The sequence below is a fragment of the Sabethes cyaneus genome, chromosome 1 (assembly GCF_943734655.1).
Source record: "Sabethes cyaneus chromosome 1, idSabCyanKW18_F2, whole genome shotgun sequence".
Taxonomy (NCBI): Eukaryota; Metazoa; Arthropoda; class Insecta; order Diptera; family Culicidae; genus Sabethes; species Sabethes cyaneus.
The window spans coordinates 128,131,162-128,158,150 of NC_071353.1; the positions used below are offsets into that span (position 1 = coordinate 128,131,162).

At 39.1% G+C, this 26,989-nt stretch overlaps 1 protein-coding gene across 1 annotated transcript in view; it reads right to left on the bottom strand.

The window, feature by feature from the left end:
* Positions 1 to 26,989, bottom strand: part of LOC128732821 (neurogenic locus Notch protein) — a 164,573-nt gene that overhangs the window by 69,991 nt on the left and 67,593 nt on the right. The window contains exons 3-4 of the mRNA XM_053826225.1: positions 8,602 to 8,873; positions 8,310 to 8,511 (exon numbers count right to left, since the gene is read on the bottom strand). Coding sequence (XP_053682200.1) covers positions 8,310 to 8,511; positions 8,602 to 8,873 — 474 coding nt within the window. The remainder of the gene's footprint in view (positions 1 to 8,309; positions 8,512 to 8,601; positions 8,874 to 26,989) is intronic.

Here is a 26,989-nt window from a genome sequence, read left to right on the forward strand (position 1 = left end):
AACTTCAAATGGAGCAATCTTTGATCATCGGTGATATTCACGATTTAAATGTTGGTGTTTTGGTCTATGCGTTACTTAGCTGTTGTCTAAACCAACGTTACATATTTTGAAAAATTACACAGACATTGTTCAAAGCCGAAAAACTCAGACAACTCTTAGGACAATTTTTCGAAAACTTAAGCAATCGAAAGCCCTTTGCATCCGACCTATAATGTTACAAATCACTTCTTTGATGCCTAATTCTGAATAAATTTCAAAAGTAGAGGGTAAACTACGAGCCGGATCGAAAGTCCGTACATGGCGACCGTCACAGGACTATCGATCTTAATTTTATTTTAAACTAAAACCAAAATTTTGTCGATTTTGTGTGAGTTTTTTAAATTTAAATTTTAAACTCAGTAATTTTAATTACAATGTTTACCTATTTAGTTGAGATTTCTATATCCGAATTCTACTTCAATATATCTTGAACTTTGGCTTCACTTTTATCGCTCAATGACCATAATGGCTCTTGTCGTAAACTCGTCTATATTTTGTTTGTTCCGTTTATTGATTATTTTGTCTTAATGTGGTTTGAGTTTTTTTTTCAATTTTGTTCAAGTACTATCGGTTTTGTTTTAGTTTAAAAATAAGAGTGTAAGATTAGATTTTTTGTTACGTTTCTTTCAATATTTCTCAGTTTCATTTATACCGCGCCAAATCAAAAGGAAACGAACGTTCTGCTCACATTGTAGTTGTTATTCCATTGTATGCAAACCTCTCCCAAAAGACAGGCCAAAATCTAAACACAGTCTATTACCACTTTTTGATCAGCGCGTTGTTCGAACTTCCAATGCTGTACTGTGCTAACCGTGAGCTTTAAGATGTTGATACTTCAAACTTCACTGTCATAAAGTAAAAATTTTACATTTCAATAAAACGTAGAATGAAATTAGGTGTGATTGAAACGAATTGAGCTAAATCGAGGCATAATTATAACGTAGGGGTGACCTATCCGTATCTTACCGAATGGTGTTTGACAGTCGACTTAACGAAGGGCGCTATTTCAGAACAAGCACCCATCTGAAAGATAAATTTGCTACCAACATTGTCGAGTGAAACGTATGCGGTGACTTGTTGTTTATTTTTCGCATGTGACATAAACATGGAACCCATCGCATCCCTTTGTTATAACGCTGTTGGTAAAACCTGAGTATGAAGGCAATGAAAAAAAATTAATTGCAAAAAAGAAACACAACATCAACAGATCAACTGAATAAAAACTAATAGAAAGGTAGTACCGAAATAAGTTGAAAAATATTGAAACATAGGTAATAAATTTTTATGTCATTTTTATATTGATTTGATGCATTTTTTGTTTTATTTTAGTCATTTGCGCCAGCACTATATGAGTAAAAAGAAAGTTTTTCGACTTTATTCTACTACTAGTAAATGGAAATAATTTTTTTTCACTCATATTTGAGATTCTTCTAAGGCGCTCAAAAATAATAACTGCGTAACTGTACTGTACTCTAATATTCGGCAGCGAAGTCTATCACTAAAGAAGGGTAAAGTCTTAAAAACGTTTCTATTCAAAGATTTGCTTTCTGTGATCATTTTTATAATTTTACGTCTGATAGTTTTACGCCATTTTAATGTTATACCATTTTTGCCTCATTTTGTGTCATTTTACATAGACTTATGAATTAGTTTAATGATACTGTGTAAAGTTTTATTTTTGTGTTATTGTTGTGCCATTTTGGTGGCATTCTTGCGTCTTGCTTTTATCGTGCCTTCATTATTTTTTTCCATTTTTGTGTCATATGTGTTTAAATTTACTAGAGATACTAACAGATATTTACCGCAAAAGCTCGTTTTACCGGACTACTAAAAACAGCAAAAAGTAACACAATTACAACAAATTATTATATTAAATGTACAATATAAAAAGGACGTCATTTGTAAATCACATGGACACATGGACACAAAGTAGATACATACATACACCAGACAACAAAACGTACAGCCATAGATGCTAGAATCACAGATTTTTTCACACGCATAAATTTGGGACCCACCAATTATGTCAGTCCCTGTGAGTTCTGGTTCTACCAATGTGTCTGATAATTAAAGTACTTCATAAACTATGTATGTAGTAGAAAGAAATACGCTAAAAAAAATTATATATTGCGGAGGAAATGATAGGGCCCCAAATTTATGCGTGTGAAAAAATCTGTGAAAATGGTATCTATGCGGTACAGCCTCTGTAAGTTAAAAATAAGTCATTCTTCTAAGACGGAAAAAACGAATTTATATGTAATAAAATTTTAGTTTCCTTGAAAAAGGTAGAATAAAACCGCCGAAACGTCGGATATAGAAGCAAAACATCGTTTTAGCTGCTAAATACAGACTACATAGCCGAAAACAGAACCTAAAAATTGCATATTACAGTCGGAAAGGATACATTCGAGTATAAATAATTATTTATCTGTATCTATTTTACACCATTTTCTTGTCATTTTGATATATTTTTTGACATTTTTAAATTGTGAATTGTATCATTTTTGTATCATTTTGGTAACGCAGTAATATTTTTTATTTTAGTACCGTTTCCGTGTGGATTTTGTCAAGAAATTACAATATGTTATTCAAAATGGCGTACTCATAATTTGAAACATTAAGATTTTAGCCAATATAGTCTATATACATATATTTTTTAGCATTGTTTGTGCCATTTTATACCATTTTTTATATTATTATTTCTCTTACCGTTTTTGTTTTATTTTTGTGCATTTTTGGGGTTTATTTTGTTTTTTAGAAATACTTATGTTTTGTCTATTAGTGTTATATTTTGCATCATTTTCTGTCATCTAAATCTACATGTGCTTTAAAATAAGGTTATCAGCATTGGAGGGTTGGCTTTTACCAAGGGGGTGATTCAAATAGGTAAAGAGAGCTGCGTTTCTCTTGCATTTAGACTAAAAGCAATTGTACTAGTGTCTAAGGGGCCACTAAGGAACCACTGCTGAGGGTGGGGGAGGTCAAAATAAGAAAAAAGGTTTGTTTCTCCACCACTATGGGCACTTTCGGAGGGAAAACAGATGCCTAAGTGGCTGCGAGACAAAAGAGGGAACCTGAGTGCCCGACCTACATGTTTGTGCCGCCATAACTCCGGGAATGTCTGAACTGTTCTCCATCAAACTTGTCATCGGATAGACAAAAAAGGGGCGACGATTATTTTGCATTCAGACCGATAACAGATGTACTAGAGGCAAGACAAGAGTTAAAGATCTGAAAAAGGGGGACTACTAGAGGGGGAATCAAAATTAAGAAAAAGGCTTCTTTTTACTTTCATTATAAGAATCATCAAAGAGAAAACAAACTGCTGTGGAAATCAGGGGGAATGACAAGTAGAGGAAGGATGTCCAAATGAGGAAAAGAAGCTTTATTTATTGCATTACAAGAATTTCTGAATCGAAAACATATGTGTAAATGGCTGGAAGACAGAAGGGGAGTGGCCTGCTACAAGAGGGGAAGTCCAAATCCTCTAAATATATAAAGGTGAATGTGTGTTTGTATGTAAATTTGTATGCACCGCCATCACTCCGGAACTCCTGGACGATTTTTCATGAAACTTGGCATACATGTTCTATGACATAAGGGAATCAGCATAGGGCGCTGTAAGATCGGGCACTCAGCTAGTTTGTAGACGCCTTAGTTATTTTTGTATAATATTTGAATCATTTCTGTGTGATCTTTATGTAATCGGTTGTTCATTTTATATCTTTTTAAAGCTATTTTTCGGCCATTTTAATATCATATTTGCATTTTTGGATCCTTTTTGTATATTTCTATATTTTGTTTGTATTTTTGTAGCATATCATATATTCTTTCTATCATTTTTGTGTCAATGTTGGATGATATTTGTAAGATACAATCATTCTTCTGCACATTTTGTGTTATTTTTATATCGTTGATTTTTAATTTACTTTTGTAAGAAATTATCATTTTTGAGTTATATTTTTCTGTCACTATTTGCCACATTTTTGCTTCATTTCATGCATGGTGGTCATGCATTATTTTGTACCCTTTCTATCTCATATAATTACTATGTGTCATATAATTACGATGCTTTAAATCATGATTGAAGATGTCAGTTTTTCTTGTTATTTCCGTTCCATTTAGTGGTCTGTTTTGGTATTTTTTGTTACATTATTGGGCTAGCTTTGCATTATTTTTTGTACAATTTTGTGTCATGGTCAAGTTATTTTTGTATCAGTTTGGAACTATTTTTCATCATTATTGTTCCATTTACATGCCATCTTTGATTTATTATTGCGTCATTTGTAAGTCATTTTGGTTTATGTTTTTGTATCAGTTCTATATTATTTCAATGATATTTTTGCATAATTCTTACATTATTTTGTCTAATGTTTAATGAGTAGATACAAATTACACTTTTCCAACAAAATCCGCAATTTATTCATTATTGTGCCAAATACGTTTTCGTCTCCGAATTGTTTCATCAAGTTTGAAACAAACACTGCTTTTAATGAAAATTTAAGTAATTTTTTTGTAGTTTAGTCCGTAGTTTGTTTTGCTTTGCTCGGCTGATTTAAGAAGCAATGTTTAGCTAAAATGCTTTCATTTAACGGAACTATTTTGTTAAAAAAGTTAAACAACTTTTTTTAATAAAAACAGACAAGTTCAATATAAAAGACGTCGCTTTTATGCAAATAACAATGTAGTTAGTCAACGTGAACATAATAAATATAAGAGGCTTATGTCTGTCGCCAAAACGAGGGGCGCGATATGTATTTTCGTGGTAATAATCGCCCACATTAAGCAAAGACTCAAATCAATCATAGCAGATTACATTCAAGACGAGCAAAAGTAACGTAGTTGCACTTCATAGAGTTACATAGCGTTAGCGTTACATAGCGTACCACCAATTTGCTCTCAATTAGACGCGAGGCGACGCACGCGGGTTACAGCTAGTTTTAAATACAGCCATTACTCTCGAAGTTCAATGTAACTGGACATTTGATAGGTTGGAAATCATACATATTTCCCTGTTTATGAGAAGCTTGGTCGTTGGTGCTTAGAAAAGCATTCTTAAACCCTTATAAATAAGCTTGTTTTGCTTGACTAAATGTGACAAGAAAACGGTAATAAATATTTGTTAGCGTCCGATGATGACTGAAGAATACTAAGCAGAAACATTGCGCAGTGCAAAACAATGGTCATTATTATTTCGCCGAAAATAAACTAGTAAGCCAAAATATAAGTGTGATATTTAGCTTGATTTTTTATAAAGATTTGTGCAACAGCATTAGAAAGAAGGTCAGTTAAAGGATTTTAAAGTAGAATACTAAATCTTGATCACTTTAAACCATCCATAGCATTTACTTGTAAAGTTCGGCTGCAATTATCAATTAGCAATTATCTTCCTCCAAGATTAGGTAAATTTGAGGTTTTCACAGCTTGAGAAATTTCTTCGATATTTTTCTCACCCTAGACGATGGCAATTTGTTACATGGAAACTTTATCCCTCATTATTCTAGGCATTTATTTATTTTACATGTAAACACCACCGCTCACTGAGAGAACACCGTTCAGCTCAGGTAGCACGGTGAGAACATAACCTCACGGTCTGTTCCCATCGATGGACATTGATAGATTAGCTCCGTCCCGGCAGGGAATCCTTTTCCGATCCTACACTCCCGATCGATGCGCGATAGTTCGTGCTCTATAAAATCGCTCCCGTCTTCCCGGCACAGACTCCCCGAAATTGTTCAATTACCACCGCTCGAGGTCCGATACGGACAATTTAATAACAGTTGAAAGCCTTTTTTTCTCCTCTACCGAGAAATACCAATTAAAATCGCTCTACATCAGCAGGCACTAGGCACTAAACCTCATGCTGTCATTCTAACTGAGTTCTTCCGCATTGATCTCAGCTACTGAGGAGGCTGATCTAATCTAATAATCAACTTGTGGTCAACGAACTAACCGGTTGTTGTTATTGGAGGTTGAATGACTTCCCAGAAGCTCTCAATTGAACCGAACTCTCATTACAGGTCGCCAAACGGTGTTCGCAAAATGGAAAGTTCTGAAACTGAAAACGGCCTCTCCGGGCCTAAATAACAGGTCCTGCAGGTTGAGAAAAAAGCGAAATGTTAATTATGCTTCCCAATTTGCATTATCGTCATCACTTTCCGTGCATGTAATAACTGAAGGGGGACCGAAAATCGCATCCACCGACCGGCTGGCTGGCCGGCCGTGGCAGGCCAGACCAGACCAGGCCAGGTGTTCTGCTCCTCCGCGATTCGGGACCAATCTTCTTATCGACGCAGCGACAAAGCCGAATAACTGGTGCTTTCCATCAAAGCGTAATCAAATGATTTCAACGACCGAACCGCGCGCACAAACGACGACGAACCTGATAATTAGATTACTTTTAAGACATTTACCCCGGTTTGCGGTTGTATCGTCCCTGCTTCGGGAATGTCCGGCGTTCGGACTCTGGGCGAAAATCCGTTTAAGTGGAATTGAGTGCATATTAATTTTGCACCTGACTTCGGTCGCCATAAAACATGTCCGCTGCGTGTTCAGCCCAAATTGATTTCTGTAACCTGAGAGGGGTCACATCCCGACCTCTCTTCACCTGGGGAAAGATTGATTGAAAACTTGTCGGAGGAACTGTTTGCTCTGCCGGTTTATTGAGTTTCTGATAAGCTTGAAGATTTAAGGTTAATGATCGAATTATGTGATGAAAAATGAAAATTAATCAATAGATGTTGATTCGCTTGCTCTGTGCCTGTGACTGTCCTGTGTAGGTAAAAGTCTCAAACATCCGGCGATGATTGATGACTTTTGCGTGCGTTTTTATAATCCTTTCAACGAAATGACAAATCTTGATTGGACAGTTTTAGCTTCGGAAACATATTCCAAGCATGAAAGCGTTTTATCTCAACCAGTATGGCTTTTCTGTCCTGTTTTTTATTGACTTCTAGCTTGGATTTTATACCTCCTGGAGCGTTTTTTTAGCTTTCATTACAACCAAGTCAGGGTCGTAAAAACGTATTTCGAAAGTAATTCGTGAGGGTCTATTTATCACCTCCCCGAATCATCTACAACGGGGGAATCTGGCGTTTGAAAAAAGGGATCTAGTTACATCAACATTGGGCGGCCCAATCCAGTCCGGACAAAGTTTTGCAGGCACGCACCTCCTGTCCTGTCCTGTTGGGCAGGCGACAAGTTCGTAAAAAGAGGCATTTTATATGAGTGGCCCCTGGGATGACGACGACGGCTGTTGTGCTGCGCTGGTGTCTCAATTCTCGGTAGATGGAAACATGCCTAATATTTCATCATCGGACCCCGGCACGGCAAATCGAGCCGGGCGCAATAAAAACGAACCAGTTTCATCCATGTAGTACGAGAATGCCCATCGCGGTCGGTCCCGGCGGGAGGCTGGGTCGGAGCGAGGCAAAATTAACAAACGTGTACCTCTTGATTTTGTTGTTCCTTTCGTCCGTCCGAAATCTCGGAGCCGCTACGAAACATGCTACATCGCATTAAAATACATTAACATACACTTACCAGCCAGCGGGCTGCGGTCGACTCGCGGGGCATAAAGGAATGGAATGGAAGCGAAGCACACACCAATAACACACACCATTACAGGCAACAATACCTTCGAAGATACTGCTCCAGCCACTTTAGATTAACCAAATTCGTAAAAGTATTTCATAGTTCATTGACTTAGTCATTCTCGACCGTAGGCCGGTGGTGATGCTCCGTTTCTTTGCCCGTACGGATCAGCAGAACACGTAGCAAGAAGTAAGCCCCAAAACGAATCGCATGAAAATGACCATTTCTTGGGCGATGATGGAATTGAAGAACTTCCACTCTTCAAGCCATAGAGCAGCCGGTTACAGTTGTGGTGGCGCAAGCCATTTTTTACGATTTTGTGAATCATCATCATCATCACTATCATCATCGCCATCATCGTAGTGTTATGCCCCTAACAGTAATAGAGACCTTTGGAGTTCCCGGTCGCCAGCCGAGATTCGCCGAGCGAAATATGTGTTGTATTGAATTACCAACTAGTCGTGCGAGGCCGTCCTGACTTGACAGTCTAGCAGCTTACCATCGATTTGACGGTGATAGGATCGGGCACGTTCGCGAATAAATGAGCGCGTGGGATTTGACGTTTCTGTTCCCGTTTGATTGATGGGCCCCCACCCGAGAAGTGCTGGATGATGGTTAGGGATGGTTAGGTAGCTGTCTATAATGATAAAAAAAAGTTGATGTGGTTTGGTACTTACTGGTAGGATCCATGAGTATTGACACACTTGCCACCGTTCACGCAGGGACTTTTGATGCACTCCTCGATGTCCTCCGAGCAGGTCGAACCCTTGAACCCTTTCGGGCAGATGCACTTGAAGTGACCGCCCGGGGTCAGAGTGCAGGTGCCCCCGTTGCGGCACGGTGACGAAGCGCACAGGTTCTGTTTGTCACAAAAGGTTCCTGTTTTTTAACAAAAGAAAAAAGTTATCAATTAATTTGACAGTTTATCACACCAACTAGGTTTTTTTTTGTTTCTTCTTCGCTACTCACCCGAATAACCCGTCGCACAAACACAGCTGTACTCGTTGAGGGTTTTCAGCTTGCAGCTGCCGCCATTGTTGCACGGAGACGAATCGCACGCGTTTTTCACCGGAATTTCACACAAACTCTCGGTGAATCCGATCGGACAACGACACGAAAACGAGGGAGCACCGTTACCGTAGGTTACCTCACAGGTGCCACCATTTTGGCACCGAGGGCCGGCACTGATGTGACAGGGATTTGGGAATTCACAGAACTCTCCGGTATAGCGCGACGTACAGCTGTGAAAGAGAAGCAGACAAAAGAAGTGGTTATTAATTTTTTTTTAATTATCACATAAACTAGACGAAAATATGGCGACCACACAGTGCGACCCCTTTCGTTTCGGAAAGTAGCCTCTCGGCTGGCACTCATGACTACTAATTGTGAAGCGGACAGCGCAAAACCACGTACCGCGGCAACGTGAAACCCCCCTGGACCCGGGCGCGTTAATGCGATTGAGTTTCCTATCGTACATAAGTTCGCTATTATGGACGAATCAATCGGCCATCCTGCTGAGATAAACTATTTTTGATTGTGTTTTCATCGATTCCGAAAATTCATCCCGAACGGGCCAACGAACAGCACAAAATCGTTCGGAATAGTCGAAAACGATGGCATCGTGCTGCGGGCGATTGATGGAAAACACCGTCGCGAATCTATTTTTATTGGTCCATTAGCTATGGCAGTGTGCTTATGTGTCTGTAACGGCCTAATGTTCCGCGGAAAATTGACCTTTCATGTCGGCATGTTTATCCCATCTATGATGGTTTGGACCGGACGGACGATGCGATCATCGTCAAAATTGTCATACCTGGACATGTAGGTAGAGGCGATCAAATGCTAATCGCACAGCAGAAGACATGTCGATCGAACGTTGAAGTCTTACAAATTGAATTTCCTCCTCCCGTTTCATAAGCACGCTTACTTGTCAAAACCACGACCCGAGCTGATCGAACCAATTTCTCATCCGCTCGAACATTTGCTGCCGGGAGCTGTGTGAGACTGAGAAAACTGATCGATCGATCGCTTGCTCGCGTTTCGCTTGATTGAGAAATTGTTTGTTGCCGAGTTTCCGCGCGAGCGTATGGTTTTGCAGGGACCATGTGGGGTCTCCGCCATCACCCACTCCACCGGCGGGCACAATCAACCGGCAAAGACCCTCTTGTGCCTCTTGTGGAAAGTGCTCTGTAATTTCTTTCTTTTTATCTTTCCCATAGAGCGATGTGGTGCTCGCAAAACAGAGTACATACCTATATGCTCGGCACCAAAGCGATTCCAAACCCATTAGAGACATTAGACAACGACGACCGGTTGGTTGGTTTGTTATGGCTGTATAATTTTCGGACTTGCGGGCTGTTGTGTGTTTACTTTTAACGAGAAAACAACGTCCGTGGCCTAGCCAAAGCAAAAACTCCACACACGAACCACACATCCAATTGAAGGGAGGAGTGTGGTCAACTCACATGATTTAATGACAAAATACCCTAGCACAATGGTTAGCACATGAGTAGATTGCCGGGTCAACATATTTTCGATCTGAGCCGGATCACTGGTGTGCCCAGGGTGGGACACACTGGGGACACTTGTCCAATCATTTAGTGTCAATTTCGGATCAACGGCCACTAATTTCAGAATAATTAAATCAAGTGCTCCCCTGAAAAGCTCTTCAAAATACTTTTTATTTGATACTAGAAGGTCGAAAACAAAAGAAACGGACCAAATGAAGCATGAACCCGCCTTATGGCGACCGTGACAAAATTATCACACGAAAAACAGAATTAGTTATAACTAGTCTATGACATTGGAAAAGAAATGAGTAAAAAGGTATCATTTCAAGACTCAAGAATATTAAGTCAAATGACGTATCGATTGTGTTTAAATTTTGTTTTCAAAATTTAGCATTTGTTTTGTGTTAATTCGTTTTCACTTAGCATATCAATGCTAATTATATTTTCTGCATATCTTAACAAAATCTACTTTCGCTTTTAATACTGCTTGAACATTGCCATTGATTATCTTCGATTTTATTTATTATAAATTTTATTGTCTTTTTTATGACCTTTTTGTATATTTTGTTCATCCTCATCTGTTGTTTTTAATTATTTTTCAATAATTTTGGTTTTCTTCAACTTCAACTACAACAGTATTTTAAATTTTTCCGCAAATTAGTTACCACAAATTTTCACGTTTTTATAACAGTAAATGACACGGTTTATCCATGGTAATAGCGATATATATCTCTATGAAACCATCGAAATTATCCGTCCTTAAAAATATTTATAGAAGCCAGAGCCATCTCATAAAACGGACCGAATTAATTTATATTCCCATGCCCAGTTGCAAAAAATGGTAATAAAAGAATATTTAAAAATATGTACCTAAGGCAAAAAATAAATAAATGACCGTTGTTCGAACGAATATCTGAGATGTTTTACCAGCGTTCAACGGAAAACGGATGGAATGACAACTTCAATATTAATTGCGTAAACATTCTTCTCTGAAGGGGAAGGTGTATTGAATGACAGGTTCTAAAAACATATTCACATATTCCTTAATTGTCATTCCCAAGCCGAGCTCTTTCCTAAGTCAATGTCACTTCGAAGTTGTGCTGATCAAAACCGTTTGAAAGTGGTAAAATGGAAGGGCATTTTTCAAAATTATTGCACTCAATGGACTGAATTTTATGAAATTTTGCATTCGTTTTGCTTAGTTCATTGACTTGAAAAAAATTTAGGAAATTCGAGGTGTCATATTTTTCCAGAGAACTTCTTATTTCCAAAAGTTTATAACACGTGAAGTTGGAAAAATATTCCCTTCAAAAGGTTTTCACAAAATTTTCCACGGTGGTGGAAAGAATAAAGTTCGAGTTTTTTTTTAAATTTTAAAATATTTTTTGTTCTTTATCTATTCATAATTTTTTAATGACAAAAATTTTAGCGATTTTAGCGATAGCGTTATGTTTTGTTCCTGAGTCCATAAGTCCAAATCGGAGAATCCGTTAGATAAAATTCAAAAATCGATCAATTAATTCTTGGGAATTCATGTGCCGAATTCCTAAAATACATGAGTCCAATTGGCTGAGTTTTAAAAGAGTTCAAATCTGTTGTAAGAAACCAAGAGTCTTGGAAAAGTCCAAGGCCCAAAAAGGTCCTTACAAGAGTATTAGAAAAAGAACGTTGGTAAAAGGTTATTGGAAAAAGAACAAGAACTTAACTGAAAGCAAACCCGTGGGTATAAACGTCCTTCAGAACTTGACCTTTATCGACAGACTTCGCAGCCGGTTATTAGAGTATAGGAAGATTACGGGGCTAGTGCAAAGATCTTATTAACTCTGTAGCGGCACGGCCCAGTTGAGATTCGAACATACGATGACTTGCTTGTTAGGCCAGCATGTACCCCGGAGCTAACGCTAAAGCTAAAGCTGGGTGGGCTGAAGGTATGAAGGTAAAAAAGAGTTTTGTAATATGAGTCTAGTAATAGGAGTCTTGCAGGAAAAGTCTTGGAAGAACAGCTATGGAAGAGAATCTGTAAGCATAAGCACCCGTGTGTTGCTACTTCGTTATGGGCCAGGAAAGAGTCGTGCAAGAGGATCTCCAAGGAAAAGTTTTGGAAAAATAGCCTTGGGAAAAGTCTTGGATAAATAATTCTAGGAAAAGAGAAGAAGAGTGTTAGCAAGAAAATCTTGGAAAAAGTGTCTTAGAAAAGAAAGTCTTGAAACAATTATGAATTACTAGCTGTAACCTCGCGCGTCGCCTCGCGTCTAATTGAGAGCAAATTGGAGGTACGCTATGTAACTCTATGAAGTGCAACTACGTTACTTTTGCTCGTCTTGAATGTAATCTGGTATGATTGGTTTGAGTCTTTGCTTAATGTGGGCGATTATTACCACGAAAATACATTCGCGCCCCTCGTTTTGGCGACAGACATAAGCCTCTTAAATTTATGATTATTAAGAATCATCGCAAAACTCTAGAGTCTTTGAAAAGACCGAGAGTTTTGAAATAATTCAAGAATCTTGGAGAGCTCAAGCTCTGGAAGAAAAATTTTGTAATAAAAATCATAGTAGAAGAGTCATGGCTGGAGAGTCTTGGAAGAAGTGCCTTGGAAGAAGTGCCTTGGAAGAAGTACCTTGGAAGCAGAGTCTGGAAAAAATATATTGCAAAACAAGCGTTGGAGAAACAATTCTGGAAGTAGAATCTTGGTAAAAAGGCTTAGATGAAGAGTGTGAGAAATAGTTTGGTGCAGAAGAGTGCTGAAAAATGAGCTTTGGAAGAAGGCTCTTGGAAGAAGAGTTTTGGAAGAAAAGCCTTGCAAAGAGGATCGTAGAAAAAGAACCTTGCGAGAAGAATCTTGTAAGAAAAATCATAAGAGTCTTGGTATTGGAAAAATGTCTTAAAAAAAGTCATGGCGGAGAAGTTTTGAAAAAAATAATGGTAAAATAGGAATAAATTAGAGTTTTGAAAGGAGACCCTTGACAGAATAGTAGAAGAGGAGTCTTTGAAAAATGCTTTGGAGAGGAGTATAAGAAGAGCTCAATGAAAATCGAAGAAAAGTCTAAAAAAAGGCGCAGAAATGTCTATGATTAGTCCTCAAAGGTTCCATGAAGATTTCAAGAAGAGTCTAAGAAAAGTACAAAGCAACTCCAAGAATCTAAAAAGAACCCAAAAAGACTCCAGGAAAAGTTGAGAACAGTCCAGGAGGAATCCAAGAAGAGTGCAAGAAGAATCCAAGAAGAATTCGAGATGGGTAGGAGAGTTTAAGAGGAATACAACAAGCGTTCAAGTTTCAGATAAGTCGAAGAAGAGTCTAAGAAGAAACTAAGAAAAGTTTAAAACGAGTCTTAGAGAAGAGCCTAAAGAAAAATTCACGAAAAGTGCAAGAAGATTCCAAGAAGAGTCCAATAGGTATCCAAAAGGAATCCAGAAATAGTCTAGAAAAAGCTCTAGAATTGTCCAGAGAGAGTCCAAGAAGAGTCCGAGAAGACTAAGATTTTTCAAAGAAGAGTCAAATAAGAGAGCAACAAGAGTTCAAGAAGAAACCAAAAAGAATCCAAGATGGCTCTGAGAAGAGTCCAAGAAGAATCTAAGAAAAGTTCAAAACGAGTCCGATAAGAGTATAATAAGAATTCAACAGGAGCCCAAAAAGCGTCCAAGAAGTATCTAGCAGTGTGGTGAATGACCGCATTAAAAAAAAGTCGAGGAAGAAAAATTCGAGAAAACTTTTCGAAGGGTCTAAAAAAAGCTCGAAGAGATTTCAAAAAGAACTCCAGAAGAGTTTAAGAAGAGTTTAAGAAAAAAGTGTCCAAGAAGAGTCCGAGAAGATTCTAAGATTTTTCGAAGAAGAGTCCAGGTTGAGACCGTGGAGACTTTAAAAAGAGCTCAAGAAGAGTCCAAGAACCATCCAAAAAGAGTCCTAGAAGAAACTAAGAAAAGTTTAAAACGATTCCAATAGGAGTCCATGAAGGGCGGACAAAGAAGTGTACAAATAGAGCTAAAAAGAATCAAACAAGAGTTCAAGAATAGTCCAAGAAAATTTCAAAGGGAGCCCGAGAGGAATACAAGAAGAGTCCAATTCGGGCCAATGAAGAGTTTAAGAAGAATTTAAAAAAATCCAAGAAGTGTTCAAGAAGGATTCAAGAAGAGTCCAAGAAGAATCCAACAAGAGTTCAAGAAAAACCCGAGAACAGTCCAAATAGAATCTAAGAAGAGTCCAAGAAGAATCGAAGAGGGTTGGAAGAAGATTCTAAGAAGAGTCCAAGAAGAATCTAAAATGAGTCGAAGAAAAACCTAAGTAGAGTTCGAGAACAACCCAAAAAGAGATTAAGACGAATCCGTCCGAGAACAGCCCAAAAAGAATCTATGTAGAGTCCAAGAAGAGTCCAAGATTGGTCGAAATATAGTCCAAGATAAGTGCAATAAGAGTCCAAGAAGAGTCCAAGAAGAGTCCAAAAAGAGTCCAAGAAGGATCCACGAAGAATCCAAGCTCTATGAAAAATGCAAGTAGAATCCAAGGCCTAAGAAGAGTACAAGAAGAGGTCAAGAATAGTTCAAAAAGAGTCCAAGATGAGTAGATGAGTCCAAAAGGATCTCACGAAAAGTCCAAGAAGAATCGAAGAAGAGTTCAAGCTCTAAGAAAAATGCAATAAGAGTACAAGAAAAGTTCAAGAAGAACCCAAAAAGAGTCCAAGAAGAATCCAAAAAGAATCCAAGCTCTATGAAGAATGCAAGAGAATCCCAAGCTCCAAGAAGAGTGCAAGAAGAATCCACAAGAAGAGTCCAAGAAGGATTCAAAAAGAGTACAAGATGGGTTCAAGAAGCTCAAGCCAAGTAAAGCTTAAGAAGAGTCCAAAAACATTTCAAGAAAAGTCCACGAAGAATCCAAGAAGTATCAAAACTCCAAGAAGACTGCAATAAAAGTCTAGGAAAAGTTCACGAAGAGTTCAAAGAGAGCCCAACAAGAGTTTAAGTTCTAAGAAGAGTTTTGTTATAACGGTATTTTGTTTTTTACAATCGAAGGGGAGAACGGCAGAATGAAACAATGGTGTTGATAGTATCCAAACAAAACGGGACAATGCGTGAAGGGGAAAGAATGGAAAATGAGGTAAGAGAGGGTCATTGAAGCAACGCTCAAGACAGTTAAAGATAACGGGAATTGAACCCGAGTCCTTGGCGTGAGGAGTGTGAATATTGACAACTGCACCGGAATTGACCAGAGCCGAAATAATGTCTAAACAGTGGCTCAGCTCAGCTGTCGACATTGTAGCCGAATTGATATAAAAGATTAGGATTGAATTGAAAAAAAAAAAAAGAAATAAAAAAGGATTAAAAAAATGAATATTATTCAGAAAAGATGAGGAATCATTGAGTAAAGCTGAAATAAAATCAAGATATTAAAATCAAAGAAACAGGACAATCAAACTATGAAATAAACATAATTACTAACTAAGACGCGTGAACTTATTCAAGCCAGCAGTAGAAATAAGAGACTTAACCCAAAAATAAAAATGAAGGAGTCATTCGTACTTTCACTGCAGAGGTGCTGAGGTTAGGTGCCCCACCTAATTGAATGGTCTGGGCACGCCAGTGTCCATCACAGTAAGCTCACTGTGCACACACACGCATGTATGCACAAGAAAGCTGACTTTTGCGCAGACCACGTGATCTACCTATTGAGACAAACTAGGTTAGCCAATGCTACACGTTCTGGGTTGGGAAACTGCCTATTTTCCCCTAGCGGATGTTGTGACAGGTACTTTCTTTTTCGGGATGCTTTTATGGATCGCATTAACTTTTAACTGCCTAATGAGACGAGAATTGCCTTTGTTCGGAAAGTGGACATCAACAAAGACGAGGCAATTCCCATTGGCCAAGAGTAGTAACGTATAGGGAAAATGTCAGAATTTGTTGAACAAAACACAACATTATAAAATAAAAGAAACAATGGACATTTGATTGAAAATAAAATACTTAAAATCATCGTCCAATTCGACTGCGCCGAAACCGACAAGGACAGCATCTCCTTCTCCTCCCACCTCATTCATTAGCGACGGTAAGAAAAGCAATGACAAATCGTAATCGCTTGCAGGCGTGGGTTGGCCAGAGTAGCGACTGCCGGTTGCCACTTGTTTGCGATTGTTGAAAAAGTAAGAAAAAATATGAAAAACAAAATAAGCCGCGGAAAATGAGTGTACACTGGGAGCAGAAGAGCACAGCCCGTTTCTTTAATGAGCGCTCACGACGGTTTCCCACCCTTTTTTTCGAAACTTGGCCCGGAAGGCGAACAACACTAAATCGATTACGACGGGGCCGAGCAATTTAATGCTCGATGACTTTCTATCTAACGAACGAAAGGCTGGCTGGCAGGCTAGAGCAAACAACAGAACTGCTAATGATGATGAGGATGACGACGACGGTGGTGAAGATTTCCTAACACGCTGGTTTGATTTGACATTTCAGGTTCGCTGGAAATCACGATTCTGACAGGCGGCAACACCAGGTGACATACATACATTGTCGATGAGGGGAGCCCCACCGGGGATAACAATCAAGCCCGTGACTATCTCCGCCAATATAAAACATAATTTCGACCTGGAACAACTTGGATGGGGCGTTCGAAGAATGGTTGCCGATGAAAACCGGGGCGAATTGCGGTCTGGATAATATACCTACTTCGTAAGGCGATGATGTGAAAATGATATTTATGAGTGCAATTTTTCTTCCTCATCGTCGTCGTCGTCTTCGTTGTCGTCATCGTCCTCATCGTTCGATCAGCTACCACCGCATCATAATGGAAGTTTGCGGTTCCAGATTCCGGTCCTGATCAGGCAGTGCGCGTGGGATGACATGCAAGACGCTGTTGTTACACTGTGCGCAGAGAAAGCCCTTTTCTTGAAGGTCCCACATGGATCGGATATCATCATCAAGCTGCTGCTCTGCTTGATGCCGCCGCTCTATGTATTGCAAAAATGGAAAATCAGAACAAGAGAAGAACATTTCGGACGAAACGGCAAGAAACCACAAAAATGAGCTCGTTTAAAAGTTAACTGACTGAGCTGATTGTCAAACTAAGGCTCACGGAAAATGTGCGTGTCTTAGTGGTTGGTTGGTTGGTCGGTCGGTGCGGTGGAGTGCGTCGGTCTCTGGTCGGGGGGAAGGAAACATTTTTTAATCAAATTCGCATAGGAAGAAACCTCGCAGGAGAGTTCGAGCTGCGCCGAACAATTTCATAATGGAGCTCTAATAACAATAATAGTATCATTGTGGGCAATAATCGTAAAACGTAGACCTCAGGATAGATGAGCCAAATGAAGGTGGATACGAGCAAGACGACCATAGGAGATGCAGCTGATGCTGCTGATGACTTCGCTGTTCCGCTCTGATGGATAATGGTTTTATCAGTGAGATTTTTTTTGTTCCTTTCCTTAAGTACTTGTAGGCGCTGCGGGCAGGGTTGCCACATGCACAGATTATTCTGTGTTTAACAGATATTTGAAAGAAATCGTTTGTACAGAATCTGTATGCATAGAACACAGATTATTGCCAATTACACAGATTAAACAGATTTTTGAACTTTTACATGAGAGTGAAAGAGACGGAAATAGTCAGCAAAATGACTCTCTATCTCTCTCACTCTCATTGTTTTGCATTGGACAGATTTTTGCACAGATATTTTTCCTCGCTGTACAGATAGCCAGATTTTTCCAACAAAGAACACAGAATTATATGTGGCATCCCTGGCTGCGGGAAGGCTTCGTTCGTCAGATGTGGTGCTCGCTGGCTGAGGACTATGCGATTATACCTACTAGTTGCTGCTGCCACCTATTGGGACGAGGCAAATTGGCTTATTGTTTGTATTATTAAACAATATTATATTGTCTGCTGGCGCTGTGTGCCGTGGAACCAAGCGGTGAAGCCGCCGCACCGGGTGAGTGAGGCACGGCGAAAAGTGGTGTGATTATGAATTTACGATGACGACGATACGCGCTCGACAGATTCACCTATCAGAATCGGTCCATGGGAGAATGCCGGACGGAGAGTTTCCACGATTGCGTAAAATTGTAACGGTCCAAGTGTGGTGGGTGCGAATGGAAGGCATTATTTACCAATCACAATTTTTTTTTCTAAATTGAAATTTTCGCTGTTAAGTAATTTTGGAGCAATGATTCTGTTAGTATTAGTGCAACCTACATACGTGTTACTGTGATCGTGTCTCGAATGTTTGTTGCATCTGTCAAAACATGTGTTTTCAATCAATCAGATTGCTTAGTCGCTGAATTCGCACCGCGTGTTTTGGCACGTTATTCATCAGGTTTTTGCAAATTTACTCGATCGAACAGCTAAAAAATTTCCCAAAAATAGTGTTTTGGGCAAGAAACAAAAGGGAACGATTGAAACCTAAGTAAGAAAGAAAGTGTATCAATTCGCGAATTTGGACGTAGCCCTAGTAGAGCGGATGAATTGATGAGAAACTATTGGAAGCACCCAGAAAACTATGTTACGATCAAACGAAAGTAAAAAAATCGAAGTTGCCAGCGAGAGTTAAACGATCCATTATAAAATTGGTCAGCTCAATACCGAAGATACACCGAATCTTGGAAGGAACCAGTTCGTAAGATTTTGCACACTAGGTCCAGTAATATTCGACTCAAAAAGGAGTAATTCTCGTTGAAACGGGGATCACTACTGACACGAGATCTTCAAATATTAGAACTATTTGACTATTTGGGTATTTGGTTGATAGAAAATGGTTAAAAAATGAGAATTACACTTTTAGTATCTCGAAATAATGGACCCGTCGTTCGCCAAAGGGCCCGAAAGTTTCAAGAATAGTTGGATTTTTAGCATACCTTGAGATCTATATTATGTGATTTTTTCGAAGTTGTTTGAAATGAAACAGCTAACAAATGACACGGCTCTGTACAGAAGAACAGGGCTTTCAAATGGAATAAAAATTTTTTGGCGGCCATCTTGGATTTGGTTGCTATATCGGATTTTATCGGAAAATCATCGTTTTGCCACGAGGCCCCAACCGATTTTCATTTTAAGACCACCATAGGAAAGCTGAGGAAAATGCTATGAAATACATTTATCCTATAAAGTGCGTATTGGCATTAACTAAATTTGTTATGAAATAACAAACAACACGTTTTTGCAAATAGGGCTTTTATAACGAAGTAAAAAATTGAAAATCGGGTTTTACTCCATTTAAAATCCCTGTTGTTCTTCTTTACAGAACCATTTGTTAATTGTTTCATTGCAAACTTAGAAAATACAGTAATGTTCCGATTTTGTCAGCTCCCGATTTTGTCTACCCCCGATTTTATCAGCTTTTTATCCCGATTTTATCAGTCTAGAAATTTTGTTTAACTTTTGTGCTTTTAAACATGATTTATAAAACTTTTCAGCCTGCTTGAAACTATTCTGATTCTCTGGGGAGAGTTTTTGAATAAAATGATGCCTTCTTGCGAGTATTTCGGGGTCAAAATTAAGGTATTTATATATTAAAAGTTCCATAGTTGCTAAACAAGCAAAGATAGAGTTATACTATATTCAGCAATGTTGTGTATTTTTACTATTTGTACAACTTTGTAAAACAGGAAAAAGTCATACAACAACTACAAAACAGCTAAAATAGAAAAACTGATTTTAACGATTTCTCATTTATGAGAAATAAATTTTTTCTATCTTTGCTGAAGAGATAGAAGGTTACTGACTTCAGCAAAATTTCTTGTGATAAAATGCTGTAAAACTTTGCAGAACGCATCAATTTGTTATATTAAAACTGAGGAAAAATAAATTTTTTATAGCACTTTTAGGGGGATCAATCAAAGTTTGAATTCCGTTGGACGATAGAACTTTTAATTTTAAGAAACTCTTCCAGAGGTTTCATAAACCTAAAACCAAGTTTTCACACTCAAAGCTAATGCGCCCCAAAAAAGTTCTGGACCAGCCTACTGTGCCCGGTTTATTGAGCTTTCGCTTGACGCTTTTAGGGTTAAAATTTAATTTTTAGTAGAAGTCTTCGATATTGCAAGGTCTTAAGTCTTGAATTTTGAATTTTTGAATTTCCCAATTTTGTAAATGTCCCAATTTTGTCAGCTCAAAATTCAAAATAGGACTGACAAAATCAGAACATTACTGTATCACATGATATAGATCTCACGTTTGCTAAAAATTCAACTGATTTTTAAAGCTGTCGAGCCCCTTGGCGAACGAGGGGTCCACTGTTTTGAGGTAACAAAAGAGTAATTTTCATTTTTTAACCATTTTAAATCAATCTAGCACGAAAGTTTGAATATTTAAAGCCCTCGTCTCAGTAGTGGCCTAGTTTCAACGAGAATTTCTCAAAGAACAAAGCTCCAAATCATTTGGAATTTGGCAAGCTCACTGTGGGACTGTGTGCTTCACGTGCTCCGATATTGGTGGATCTGGATGGGAACAAGCTTACATCCTTGAAGTTTTTAGCAAAACGGAACCGAAATCTTAGTTGCGAGGAAACTCTAGACAGAATGAAAAAATGTGGTCCTTGAATGTTGGTTTAGATTCAAGCATGACGTCCATGTGCTTTACGATTGTTTAGGAGCGTCTCACGAAGGTTGTAATCATGTAGATACATATTACTGTCGTGACCGAAGGAGATGATCGAGCATTTGGAGCATATTTATTAACATTTTGGTAATTTGGCACAATTCGCCAAACGTTTTCAGATGCTGTTGCAGAAGGAGAGCGTCATTAGGGCTTTATGTCGTCATCATAACATAGACTTAAATGTTTGAGGGTTATATTTACGTCACTCATCTACAGTAGAAAGAGGAACCGCCTCAAATGACTGCCTTGGGGAACGTCGGATGTAACTGCCAAAGGCGACGAAGCGTATTCGTGGTTTATACGGTCGAAATCTGCGGAAAGGTTGGTATCACATCCCTGGCACGAACGTCATTCTCATACGTTTTTCTTGAAGCCGTTTGAGCCAGGCTTGCTGGCTCGATTTTACGTCAAATTTGACAGCAGCTGTAAGAATTACGCAATTATACGGTTTTATGCTTCAGAAAATTTGTTGCATGTGGGATGTAGATAATGAAACATGTTCGTATTTTTCTGTTATCGGCAACGTAAAAAAGGAAAAATTCTGACTTTTGATAGTCTTATTCTTTACGATAAACGAAAGAGGGGAAACAACACGCTGCATTCGTCATACTGCGCAGCATTAAATACATACACTTAACAAAATGCTCCGAATTCGGTAAAAATTTCGATGGTGCCAATCGACGTTTACAGATCAGTAATAATGTTTGGTGCAATAAAAAATTTTACCGAACGTTCTGCTGTTTAGATTTCGGTAAAATTTTACCGAACCGATTAAGTGTGCATGCGTTGTCTCGCATAAATTTTGTTTAAAAATTTGTTGTCTACCTCTATTACCACCACTATCGGAGGCGGATTCAGCTGACAGCTGTCGTGACAGGGATCTGGTTGGCATACATGGTGTCAAATTTATAACCTTCACACGATTACACGGATGATGAACGATGCAAAGGCGATTAAATTGGTTTTTACCGGACATTTTGACATAAATCCATGCTGGTCAGGAGAGATACAATGTGAGCAATCATACATAAACTGTTCCAGAATGATTAGTTCAAATAGTTTAGAGACAGCACTCATGGCATTAATATCACGGTACATACACTCAAGTCTTTTTTACAAAAGTACTTTTGCACCCTTTTATGTGCAGTGAAAACAAAAATACTTGCAGCACTCGTGGAACGCTTCCCTGTCAAAGATATAGTGAAAACCTTAGCCAAGGGTAACGTAAGAATAATTTTTGAAGAACTTTTAAAGAAAATGCTCTATAACTCTGCAACCGATGAAGATAAAAATTTCATTTCTTCAGCAAAGTAGCTTACTTTTGCATTTTGTTCAACTTTGCCGAAGAAACCATGTCTCGGTCTTCTAACACAAAAAAGTTAATTTTATGATTTTTAGTATAGTTAACAATGTTCTAAGCTTACTATTTTGTTAAAATGAAAACAAAAATCGTTAGGAAAAAGGTTCCACTTTTAGCCCTTTTGGATTACAGTGCGTCGGACCGATTAGCATACGGTGCCTTGACTGTCACTGTTCAGAGACAAGATAGCAGAATGGATAGAACAGGATACAATAGGATGGGAATGACGCAAACATTGCTAAATCGTCATTCTCCGTTAGTTTTTGTGCTTGGCGGTCTGGTTTACAACCCGGAGAATTTTGATTCTTGTAATTGCGGAGAAATCTGCATTGATTAAAGGTTATTTGGTTTTTTCTTAGCTGAATTTAGATGAAATTTTCTATAAAGTGATTTCTGTACGATTTTTCGACTTCTAATCCTCTGAAAATGATACAATAAAACATCGAAACTGTCGGATGTAAAGATCACATTAGTTTTTGACATTTTGAGAAATATTTAGCCGAGAAAAAATTGAGAGTTTTGTAGTTTTTCTCTGTATAGACATTATCACTGTGACCAGTATTTTGATCCATTTGGATGGATGATATCACCAGGTGTTTTTCTGTATTCCGCACTTCGTTTTTTTGCAGTATCGCTATTAAGTGAACTTCGAGGAGAACTTGTTCTCCATTTTTCACTGTTGATGTTTAAGCCCTTTTTCCTTTTGGTTTTTACTACTTTTTCATCCACATCCACTCTCTAGAGCCAAGAGGCATAGTTACAGAAGTCTACTTATCATACAATACTCAGAGAAAATAAGAGTTAGTACGGATATCAAGTAGCAGAGAACAAATAGAAGCGACCCCAGGTAGGTACCCTGAGGAAACGTAATGCGAACTGGGCGGCAGTCTTTTGAGGCGTTTTTTATGGCACTTTTTAGCGCGACTTTTTTATAATTTAAGCGAATTGAATTCAATTGCTTTGAAGTGGCCAACCAAAATCTAAAAAGAATCTCACGGTTCTATGGACTATTGTGCGAGAAAAAGGGGAATTTAAATCTTTATGGAGCTACAGAAGTAAAATTGAAACCAAAAGTGACAAAGATTGCTGTCAGTGACATTATACTCAGATAAATATGGAACCAATCTATACGGCACTTTAAACTAGAACTAAACTGAGTTAAAAGTGAATGCACCATTAGTCGAATCAAATCAGATCGAATATCATCGGCTTTCGGGGCGCTAAAAGTCACAATGCTTCGAACATATCATATAAATCAAACAACTTCAGACTGTAAATAACGTACGTGCAAAGAAACTTTTGCTGACAACAAATTATGCATAAACAAAACAAAAACCCGTAACTAAAGCTGTTCAAGTGTAAGAAAAAAGACGCCTTTCAACACGATGGAGAACACCAAAGCGGGCCCGACCTAAACTAAAACGACACATTTGTTTATATATTTACATATGAACACTATCCTGGTTCGCGTTTTTTTCCATCCATTGCAGTTGGATGCTGCGAGTTGCTCGCAGCAACACGGTTGATACAGTTTAGGTTTAGTGGGAAAGTGAACCCATGAGGAATGATTTATTTGCGCGATCATCGCACGCTAAATAAACAACTTTTTTTCGGGTAAACTGTCATACAAACTTTACTAATGGGGCGCACACACACACACGAGAAATAGCGTTAGAAATACAGGACAACGCCGCCGTTGCCGCCGCGGTCGCCGAGGGGCTATGGAAGAAGGAATAACCGGTGGCGCACAACAATTATGTTGACGATCTGAATCGAAAACTCGATATTAATATTTTACTCCGTCTGTTTGACTTAATAGCGTCACGATCTTCGACATCCTGTTAGTTCTCGGCAAGCAAACTATTCGTGCAGCTGCAAACCACGTTGCCTAACTGACGACAGTCGCGCCGTCATGGTGAGCAAGCCGAGTGAGTAGTCCCTTAGCTACTGCCGTTGAACAGAAGTCCTAACCAGCGCGGCGGCAGCTCCCAGGGCGTGTGAGTGTGAATACTTTTTTATTCATATGTTGTCCTTCTAACCAGGGAGCCGAAACATGTAAAGCATTTAATCCAATCAAGGACAGACGTTCCAGTCTCTTGATTTATAAGTTATTACATAATTACTCTCGATTTCGATTTACTCTGCTGCAGCGCAGCTGGTGCGGCTCATGCGGTAGTAGGCACTACTGCCAGAGGTCTGGCAGTCAAAAGTTGGAATCGCGATCGATCGATCTATTATCGACAGTTGAAATCTAAAGCTAAACCATCTCCGCCACCATCGTGAATTGCTTTTCCTCCTTCAGCTAGCGAGACAGTGAAACGTGTGACGCATGAACAAATCTAATAATAAATAACTTGAGGTCTCATTAAATAGTTAGTCTATCTGTGCTGGGAGTTGAGTAGCTACCACATGCGAAAGGTGGCGTTGTTGTAGCGAACTGATTTCGCGATAATCGTGCGGTTTCTAGTTCGTTCATTACACAGCAACGCATTTGTTGTTCGCGCGGAACAAGGTGAGGCCAACGATGGAGATCAACATAGTTTGGATACGTCTCGTGTTTCCAGACGCACGTAAATTGATGGCTATCTGGAATGGGGAGATAAATTGCCAGCCAAACTCACCCATTTTAGAAAGTATTTTAGCAGGCACTACTGTTGGAACCTCCTACGCCTACGAACCCATCAACTGATCATTCAGCACTCAGCACACCGGACTAAAGTGCAGAACGCTCAGATCGATGCTGGTCGTACAACTTTCCGCGCGCGATAGAAGTGCAACGCTGCAAGGGCACAATCAACGGGCGCACTCCATTAGCAGTAATTTTCGCGAGGCAGACTACTGGCTCCTTACGGAAATCGCACAGCAATGGTAATAGTAACGCGGGTGCAGTTTGCCTTGCAAAACATTATTTATCGATCAAAATTGCTTTTAAAGCTCAATTAAGTAATTTCACACGGAAAATGATCCACTCACAACTGATGAGAGAGAGATGAAGTGCTCCGGATTGAACCGGGCGGCGGTCTGGACAGTCGTAGTGCGAGCAGAGCCCGCAGATCTTCACCTATTGATAGGGGCGTCTTGTCTTTTCATCTCCGTCGCGAGCGCACAAATGTGCAAACTGAACACGAACGCATCACGTAATGGGCTTCTCCGATTCCGATGATCGAAGGAGTGAACTTTCCGATTTTACTTGCCACCCAGCGAGAGACGTCGCACCCTGCGGACGACGTGACCGCGGAGGGGCGGTGAAAGCAAACGGCCCATCAATTAGACAGTAAAGCGCAGAGGTGGGCACCGCTAATCAGCTAACCGCTAAACTTTTAGCCAGCGAGTAGTGCGTTCGCTAGGTTTCAAATCTGTTAGCGCTTTCATTAGCTTCCGATAAGTTAAAGTGCCACTAAATAAACTACTAGCCGCTAATTTTTGAAAATAATAACAAAAATAAGTGTGCGGTTTCTTACAAATTGATAAAATTGCTCGCTGCTGTTCGCGACGCGAGCAAATATAGTTCATTCATGGCTAGTTGAACTATTTCCAAAAATTATTTTCAAAAATTAGTGGCTGGTAGTTTATTTAGTAGTACTTATGTTTATCGGAAGGTAATAGAAGCGCTAGCACAGTTAAAACCTAGCGAACGTGTTACTCGCTAGCTAAAATGTTAGCGGTTAGCTGATTAGCGGTGCCCACCTCTGTAAAGCGTAAATGGAAGCATTCGCAGTAAATGTTGCCATGTTCGGGTGGAAACGTCACGTCAATTGGTGTTAAAACAAAGTTCTTTTGGGTTAGTTCCAGATGCAGATGAAATTGGAAAGGAAACTAACGTCTAAAGTAATCACTGCATGAGCTCCAAATTTGGTGAAAATTATTTTGAAAAAACAAGCGAGGTTTATTGGTCTTATTTGCAGACGAAGAGAAAATCCTACAGACATTTGTCACAAGTTAAGGTGCAATTTCCTCCCAGCGTCAGCAGACGATCTGTCAAAAATCACGTTAGCTCTCCTTCGATTTACTTTATATTTTGCCTGTTTTGCTTTTTGTTTTGGTATCCAGTCCAGAATTCCTTTGCCTTTGTCCGCCGCATTTAATTACGCTCGGAGGAGCTCGCGCATAATTAGGCCCAATTAGGCGAAGCAAGTTGCTCCCATTTTTGGGACTTCACGCAGTTCTTCCCTTCCAATTTCGGCCAGCGCAGACCCGCGCAGAGCCCCCGACAGACCGACCGACAGTGCCCGTCGTTTGAGAAAAGATTTCGACGTTCCTGTCAGTCTGCGACTCGTTTGCACCAGTTTGCGTCCTTTCCAACACGTCGCTCACCATAACTTCTCTGCTGCGGTTGCGCTCACAGCAGCGACAGGACCCGTGACGCTTCACGGTCCGCTTTCTGCGCGCGATGGCGGTGATTTCGGAGTAATGCAGTGATAATTAAACCGACCGGAATGACTGAGAAAAATATAGGATGTGGGCTTCACGTGCTTCAGCTTAAATTGCAGAATATCGTTTTAAAATGTGTTTATTTTGGTGCAAAATATTACTTCGAGTTGGAAAAATGTTTGCTGCCAATAATCATCACCGCTTGTGTGCCAATGAAAACATTAGCCGATGGAGACAATCGTGTTCTCAATTTTTATCTTCATCAAACTGTTGAAGTTTCAGAGACAAAGTTATTTGTTTACAATTTCTTATTAATATAATTTATTAAGAAAACATTCATTCATATCATATGAATCATATCCTATCATTCATTCAAACATATCATTCAAAAGAGATGATTTTTCTCAAAAAATCTCAAAGCAAAAATTAACAAAATGGTGTGGTTTATGGAACTACCATAACTCTGAAGACGGTGCGCTAGAAGCCAAACGAAAAAATACGAATCCAAGGTTTTACGAAAAGAAACAAGTACGCAAGA